This window comes from Globicephala melas, chromosome 11 (assembly GCF_963455315.2).
Source record: "Globicephala melas chromosome 11, mGloMel1.2, whole genome shotgun sequence".
Classification (NCBI taxonomy): domain Eukaryota; kingdom Metazoa; phylum Chordata; class Mammalia; order Artiodactyla; family Delphinidae; genus Globicephala; species Globicephala melas.
In genome coordinates, this window is record NC_083324.2 from 45,667,656 (window position 1) to 45,676,079 (window position 8,424).

The following is an 8,424-nucleotide window of genomic DNA, read 5'->3' on the forward strand; positions in this document are numbered from 1 at the left end:
TGGTATCCTGGGCAGGGATGTGGGGCTCACCTGACAGGCAGGCTTTCAGTGATCGGTCCTCACGTGAAGCACCCCCCGATCCTTCCTGCTGTCAGCCAGCCGTGCGCTTCATTCATTCAGCCTTTCACTCAGAAAACCTCAGCTGAGTCTCGTTGTGCAGAACAAGTGCTGGGGCTCAGGTTGAACCATATCTTCTTTTTTGCATTGGGGAGCTTGTACTCTCTGGTGCCAAAAAACGTGTACCTGCCACCCAGTCTGACTCAGTGGTCAGAGCCAGACTTGCCTGGGTCTGAGTCTAGGCACCACCGCTTTCTTTCTTTTTTTTTGGCCATGCAGGCATGTGGGGTCTTAGCGTGGCGTGTGGGATCTTAGTTCCCTGACCAGGGATCAATCCCGCGCCCTCTGCGTTGGAAGCGTGGAGTCTTAACCACTGGACTGCCAGGGAAGTCCCTAGGTGCCACCACTTTCGCTCTGTGGGACCCTAGGCACGTTACTAGCCTCTGTGACTCAGTTCCCTCATCTTTGAAATGGGGATAATAACCGTATCTGCCTCCTGGCTGCTGGGAGGGGTTAAATGAGTGGTGATGGGTAAAGCACTCAGAGCGGTACCCAGCACAGAGTAAGAGCTTCACAACTGTTTAACTAGAATTAAACAAAAACTTCATGATCATCCAACTCTGCTAGGTTCATCAGAAAACCAAAACTGCAAAGGATTATCATTTTTTCTTGGTAACTCCTCATTTTTTCAAAAAGGGGGAAGAAAAATCAAATCCTGAAGCGATTTGGGAATGAAGCTTAAGCTTGGTCCTGCTTGGCTACTGCAGTTTAAACTGAATTTCTCTTAAGTGGAAAAAAGTTCCCAGACAGCGTGGCAGATTAATCACACTGGCAACTGCACCTGGCCAGCCCCTTCCTGTTCAGCATTCAAATGGGTGTAGATTTGGGGACGCCAGCGCCGCCTGTATCACGTGGGCTGTTATTCCTCGTAGCTTCCAGCATTTCAGCTTGCAACGCTGCAGCGAGTTGAAATCTGCACAGGGTCAGGGAGCGTTTGGCAGGAGAAAGGGGGTTTGGCTGGCTGTGCATCAGGCATCACGTGAAATCCAGAGCAGTTACCGTATTTCAGTCTTGCTAGAACTGTCCTGGCATTTATTCTCCCAGCCAAAGAGGACTTGGTAGGTGGTGTCCATCTCACAGATTTGTCTGCACTCCAGAAACCAGGCCTGCACGTAGAAGAGAGTGGCTAGATTGTCATGGCGTTGCTTTATTTCAGACTCTGGTTCTCAGGCCTATAGGTGGGGTGGGGCCGGGGCTTCTGGAGGGAGGAACCCTGAGATTCCTCCAGGCCTTCGGGCCTGTCCCTTCCAGGGCCCTCCAGGACAGCCACCCTTGCTTTGTTTACATCATCACCTTGTGTGGTCCTCAGTGAGGTCCTGAGGGAGCATCACTGCTCCACTTTGTGGATGAGAAAACTGAGGCGTAGTGGGGTTAGCTAACTTCCTTAGGTCATGGAGTTAGGACACAGTGGAGCCACGACTCACCCCCAGATCTACTGGGCTCCAAACCAGGGTCACAGGCATGGCCCAGATTGTAGGCCAAATTCCCCTCTCTGCGTTTCTGTATGGCCCATGAGCTAAGAATGGTTTTAGCATTTTTAAGTGGTTGAAAAGCTCAAAAGAAGAATATTTTGTGACATATAAAAATTATATGAAATTAAAATGTCAGTGTATGTAAATAAAGGTTTTTTGGAGCATAGCTATGACCATTTGTTTGCATATTAGGTAGAATACGTACAATATGCTCTACAGAGGCAGAGGTGGGTAGTCGTGACAGAGACCGTACGGCCTCCAAAGCCTAAAGTATTTACTGTCTGGCCCTTTATAGAGAAAGCTTGCCGGCCTCTGTTCTAAACCTCTGTGTGGGCAGCCTCGAAGGCTCCTGCTGAGGAAGGCATGTGTGTGAATGCATGGAGGAGGACCACCCTCACCCGCTAAGTTCTAGGACCATATGGAGAAATATGGGGGCGTGATACTAGCCTCAGGTGGATTCAAAAATAGTTAGGGCAAATAGAGGTCTCTGGGGCATAGGCCGCAGGGCTCCATCCTCAGCCCTGTCCCGGTCAACACTTGTGTTACGAGCCTGAGCGAGGATACTGGGGCTCCCAGCTGATTGCTCTCGTTCCTTCTGCACAGAGCCCTGGCGTGATTCACCTTCCCCCCATGCCTGGGCTCAGAGGTCTGTGCATCCCTGGCTGCCACTGGACCAGGGATGATCCTGTGTCCAAATATGGTCCAGTCAGGCTGAAAGGAAGGACTTCTATTCCGTGACTGTTGGGGGATAGCTTCCTTTTCTCTCCTCGCCTCCCCGCCCCTCCCTCCCTCCCTTCCTGTGTCTCTATCTCCTTCTCTCTAGACATAACAAGGAAAAACATACCCACAACAGCCACCTGCAGGCTTCCTGAGACAACAAAGGGATGTCCTTAACAGTGTGCGGGTACAGTGAGAAGCAGAAAGAAACCCGAGTCCTTACCGTGACAGTAGGAGCTGCTAAATCCCCCCGCTGCCCCACCACGAGACTTCCTGCGGTAGATGATCTTAATTTCCCCTACAGTTAAAGCCATTTTGAGCCAGGCTTTTCTGTTACTGGTAATTGTTGTTCTCCAAAGTCTGGGAGACCAAAGCAGTGACTGTCTGCGCCGGGGGCTCATTCGTGGGCTCGCTGCCTGGACAGGGCTCTGGCCGTTTGCCGCCGGCCAAGCTGGGCCTGTCCTCCAGGTTTGGGACAGTAGCTGGGACTGTTTAACACTGTCTCATTTCTGGACTCCGGTTTTGTGAGGTTGATTGGTGAATAGAACTATAGTTATTTTCTGGCTTGTGTAGAAGGAAATCAATTTTGTATTTCTTCAGAACATGTGAGAGTTTCCTACAAAGGGAGATGGAAATGGAGGGAGACCTTTTCCGGCCAGCGCTGAGCTGGGCCCGAGTGGACTGCGAGGGGGCTGGCCCGGCTTTGATGAGCGCCGCATCCTGGGGCTTATAGGTTGTGTTGTCCCCCCAACCCCGCCCCCGTCCCCTCTGCCATTTGTGAAGGGGGTTGGCTGCATGTGGCAGAGGGAGGCACGATGGTGGTGCTGGCTAAAGCTGGATCGGATCTGCGGCTTGGGTTGGCAGAACAGCCTCCTTCACAGTTTTGAAAGCTCTTCTCCAGCCTTAACTAGTGTAATGATGGGGACCTCACTTGACCTCTAACTGGCTCACCCTTCCCGACCTTCAGGGAAGCAGGGCAGGATAACAGAGAGCACTGGGCTCAAGCCAGGCAGACCTCGGTTCAAATCCCAGCTGTACTGCTTTCACATGTAGGACCTTGGGCAAGTCTGGGGTCAGTGTCCCCCTGTGTAAATGGGGACAATAATATTTCTATTGCAAGGCTGCAGTGAGGAGTAGGTGAGATAGAGATGCAGCAGTGGTGCCGGTCATCTGAGTGATGTCTTCTGACCCCACCAATTCTCCAACTCCAGCTGGGTGTACAATTTGATTCTGACACTATCCAGCTGGACTCAATGTCGGATCCCACAAGTGAAGGGCTCATTCCCACAAGACTGCTGATTCAGATACCAGTCACAAATCCTGGGCCACCCGGACTTCTGACCAACTGGCTATAAGTTGGGGGTTCTCGTGACCCCCTCCTCATGTTTAATAATTTGCTAGAGTGGCTCATAGAACTCAGGAAAACGCTTTACTTTTGTGTACTGGTTTATTACAAAGGATGTAAGTGAGCAGTCAGTTGAAGAGGTACATGGGGTGAGAGGTCTGGAAGGGTCCCAAGTATACAAGCCTGTATGTCCTCATGGAGTCGGAGTGCATCACCCTCCTGGCATGTGGGTGTGTTCTCCAACCTGGAAGCTCCCCAAATCTCACTGTTGAAGACTTTTTATAACCCAGTTTCCAGCTCTCCTACTCTTCCCAGAAGTTGGAGGGTAGGGTTGAAAGTTCTGCTCTCTCCTTGTCTATCTGGCAATCAGCCTGAAGTGATCTAAGGGCCCCGCTGAGTCACCTTATTTAAACTCTGATATGGTCAGAGGGTTTATTATGAATAACAAAAGACACTCATATCACTGACCAAATTGCAGGGGTTTTAGGAGCGCTGTGCCAGGAGCCAGGGAAGAGACCATATTTCTTATTAAAGCACATCGTGATCATCCCTGAGGGAGCGTCATTGCTCCCATTTTAGGCATCCAGTGTAAGAGGAGCCAGGAACAGGAATGCTCTCCTTCCTGACTTTGATTCAGGCCTCCTGCAGGGTGAAAGCACTGTCCTAAGGCAGGAGCTGCCTGGATGGTCATTAAAAGATTTTTATCTCTGTAAAGGGAGGAACCCCTGATGTAGCATTTGCTGATTAAAGAGAAAGTGGTCATGTGTGGGTCTCCCCAGGCAGACGAGACAGTCAGCCCCAGGCTGGAGCTCAGGGCCAGTGGCAGAGATTAAGCAGTGAATGTTGGGTGGAAATCCACGCAGTGTGAGCAAGCAGTCCTGGTGCAGGGCAGGCTGGCTGAGGAGCAAGCAGAAGCCCTGTCACAGCCGGAGGCCAGCAGCAGAGCTGACCAGCGCCAAGATCCCTGAGGATGGCCCCCAGCGTGTGGCCCCAGGGCTCCGGCGGCCCGAGTGCTGGGCCCTCAGAGGACGGTGTCCCCGCAGGTCCATGACCGCCTGGATCGCTATTGCTGCGGCTTCGAGCCCGAGCCCTCAGACCCCTGTGTGGAAGAGAGGCTCCGAGAGAAATGCCGGAACCCGGGGGAGCTGCGGCTGGTCCACATCTTGGTATGTCCCCGGGTCGCCCCAGACTCAGGTCTTCCTGTCTCCATCAGCAGATGCTGTTGGCAAGTGTCAGAGATCATGTGACCTTGGGGTGTCCCAATCCTGTTCTTTTCAGCAGCAGAACCCTTTAAATGTTTTCAGGAAGCCTTAATATATAGAACTGACACAGGTGGAACTTCGAGGATGTGGTTTAGGTAGGTATGGGGTGTGGGCTGGAGCTGTTGTCACTAACTCCTCTGAGCCCTGAAGACTCCGGGGACGCCCTAAGGCTCCAGGAAGCAGAGTGTAATAACCGTGTGTCTAGTAGGATGCCCTCAATGTGCCAGTAAATATGGAAATTGGGGCCTGGAGCGGGGAAGGGGGTTTCCCAAGCTGCATGTCTGGTTGGTGGCAGTGACAGGGCGCTCTCCTGGCCCCTGATGGCTCACAGGCTGGGGCTGTTGGAGGAACACTGTGCTGCCTCCTGTGAAAACTACAGCCCAGGGTGGGAAGCCGTGTGCCGTGGCCATCGGTGAGAGGCTGGTGGGGCAGAACAGCCGCTTCTCCTGCATGAGGAGCAAAGTGCCACCCTAGGGAGGGGCTGCTCTGTCTTCCCCCAGTGAGGCTGGTGTCCTCACCGCCTCACCTTGGCCAGCTGCTTTGGACGGTAGCCGTCAGATGCTGCCCTGGGCCGAGCGTCAGGCAGCCCCACCAGCCCGCAGGCCAGGGCTGCCTCATGGTGCTGCTGGGTAGTGGGAACTCTCCCTCCCCTGCCCCAGAGCCACCTCTCTCCTTCCCCAGTAAAAGGCAGATATTCCTGGGAGAGGGAGGGCTTTTATATCCATCCTTTCCCCCTGGTGGGCAGCTGTCTCACACATCCTTCCCGATATCAGTTTTTGGAGGGAGGAGTCATCGGGTTTCGAGAAATAGATGATCCCTGGTGTGTGCAGGGGGGTGAGAGGTAGAAGAAGCAGAGAGAGGGGAAGCTGAGGTCCTGAAGACAAAAGTTCATACTTTAAGCCCAGGTTACTGAAGAGAATTATGGGAAACTACCAGGGAATCTTGGCAAATGTGTAGGAATGGAGTGTGTGCATGGGGGTGGGAGCCGGAAGAGATGGCCTCCTGTTCCCACCATACCAGAGTTTTAAGGTGCTAAAGAATTCCCTGCTGCTGATTTCAGTGTTTGTTTTTTGTTTTTGCGGTATGCGGGCCTCTCACTGCTGTGGCCTCTCCCGTTGCGGAGCACAGGCTCCGGACGCGCAGGCTCAGCAGCCATGGCTCACGGGCCCAGCCGCTCCGTGGCATGTGGGATCTTCCCGGACCGGGACACGAACCCATGTCCCCTGCATCGGCAGGCAGACTCCCAACCACTGCGCCACTAGGGAAGCCCTGATTTCAGTTTTGAAGAGTTTTCAGAAGCCCTAAAACTGTAGGGACAGAGGATGGGCAGTGCTATCTGAGGATGGAGGGTGTCTTGTGTCCTCGGTGATGCTCAGGGGAACACCTGGGACAGGGGCACAGGGCGCACGTGGGCGGGCATACGTGTATGAGGGTGTACATGTACGATACATCCCGCAGCCTCAGCCCCTGGGTGGGCTACCTCTGCCCCTTCCCATTTCCACCCGTGCTCCTCAGCCCTTCGGCCACCAGAACAGGAATCAGTCCCTCTGCCTTGCAATTTTGCAGAAGGTGCTGTGGCTTTTGGCTACGGGTCCAGGTTTGAACCAGCCAGCTACTGATTAGCTGTGTGACCTTAATGCAAATTACTTCTTTGTGCCTCTGTTTCTGTAAAATGAGGCTAATATCAGTGGCCACCTCCCAAGGTTGCTGGGAGGGTTCACTGAGAGGGTGCCTGGATGTCCTAAGCACGGCAGTGGCATGGAGTGAGCTCACTGCTCAGTGCGAGGGGACCATCTGGGCGAGTAGCAGGCTGGGTGGTGGGACTGACAGCTCAGGGCTCCCCAAGCTGCTGAGCCCCGACAGAGTCCAGGGGCACCGGCTAGGCTGCTCCCTGACTCTCCTCTGTCTCTGTCCATTTCTTGCCTGAGGTCCGGAGCAGTGATCTCTCTCATCTGGTCTACATCGATAACGCCGGCAACCTTCAGCACCCGGAGCACAAGCTGAATTTCCGGCTGCTGGAGGGCATCGACGGGTGAGGGTCAGAGCGGTTGGGTGGAGGTTCAGGGGCTGAGGCTTGATGGCCCTGCTGTAGACCTTGAACTGTGGCTCCAGAGAAGCCCACAGTCCCTCAGACAAAAGCTGCTGGATGAGCCTCAGAAGGGGATGAGGAGTCCTGGGAGAGCTGAGGGGATACAGCCAGCAGGCCCTTCAAGTCCATGATGGGCTGCCCCCTCCCCAGTATCCAGAGGGCCTCCAGGCCCTGCACAACATGGGCTGCCCTGCTGGGGAGTGGGCAGGCTGGCCCTTCCCTGGCAGGGAGCTAGCCTGGGAGACACCTTCCCTGCTCACACCTGCAGCGGCTGGGCCTTCCTAGGGCTCCTCCTCACTTCACCCGGGCCAGCAGAGTGGATTCACCCACCCAGGGAGGTGGGACCCATCGAAAGCTCTATCCCCTGCCTGCTGTCACAGCAGAGCGGGTGGAAGGGTTCCTGGATAACTAGTCAGCAGGTGGCCCCGGAGATTTTGCGGGCTGGCTTTGCGGGCCCCCAGCTGTGCAGGTTCTGGCCGACTGGCCTGGCCTTTCACGGCAACTCTCTGAGATGGCTTTTGCTCTTCCTTTCTGTTATGGGACCGGGGGACCTTCCTCCAGGTTTCCTGAGTCTGTCGTGAAGGTTCTCGCATCAGGGTGCCTACAGAATATGCTGCTCAAGTCACTGCAGACAGATCCGGTGTTCTGGGAAAGCCAAGGCGGGCAGCAGGGCCTACGGCGGGTCCTCCAGACCCTGGAGCGGCGAGGACAGGTCCTGCTGAGCCACATCCAGACGCACAACCTGACACTCTTCAGGGACGAGGGCCCGTAAGCCCCCACGGTCTGGGCGGGACTCTCACCTCACTGCAGGGGGAAGAAGCGGGGGCATCTCACGACATGACCTGAGTGGATAAGTGCCCATCCTCACGGCCACATTTTCTTGGGTTTACCCGCCTTGAAGACAAAAGGGAAAAGCCAGAAATCAGGAGGGCACCATGGATTCCACAGGACGTGTCATCTGGTTGGGATGGTGGAGGAGGTGGTAGGTGTTGGGTTTTCAGTCTCATCACGTTCTTTTCTGCCTGCTCAGCCCTGGCTATTTACTCCCTTGCACCAATAAATACACAAGAATGTTCTATGAACTGCCCCAGGTACTGTAAAGTCGTGCGTTCCACATGCACATGCGGAGCTGGACAACTCTGTGTGTGTGTGTGTGTGTGTGTGTGTGTGTGTGTGTGTGCGCGCATGTGTAGAGGTGTGTAGGTAGTTGTGCACGTGTGGTATGTGTGTATGCCCGCATGCATACATGAGATGAGCCTGATAAGGGATCTTCACAGAGTTGTACTTGTGGCCCAGAACTGCTCTGGCTGAAAGTGAACTCAGGTCCAAGAAATGAAACACTAAGCATTTCGTCTTTATAGGCTTTAGATGGTCAATCCTTATTCACTTATGTTTTTGGTTTAAGAATTATGAAAGTAATAC

General features: G+C 54.1%; 1 protein-coding gene across 1 annotated transcript in view; it reads left to right on the forward strand.

Moving 5' to 3' along the window:
• GASK1A (golgi associated kinase 1A) overlaps positions 1 to 8,078 on the forward strand; it is a 50,163-nt gene extending 42,085 nt beyond the window's left edge. The window contains exons 3-5 of the mRNA XM_030830249.2: positions 4,695 to 4,817; positions 6,842 to 6,945; positions 7,564 to 8,078. Coding sequence (XP_030686109.2) covers positions 4,695 to 4,817; positions 6,842 to 6,945; positions 7,564 to 7,774 — 438 coding nt within the window. The 3' untranslated portion in view covers positions 7,775 to 8,078. The remainder of the gene's footprint in view (positions 1 to 4,694; positions 4,818 to 6,841; positions 6,946 to 7,563) is intronic.
• The last annotated feature ends 346 nt before the right edge of the window (positions 8,079 to 8,424 follow it).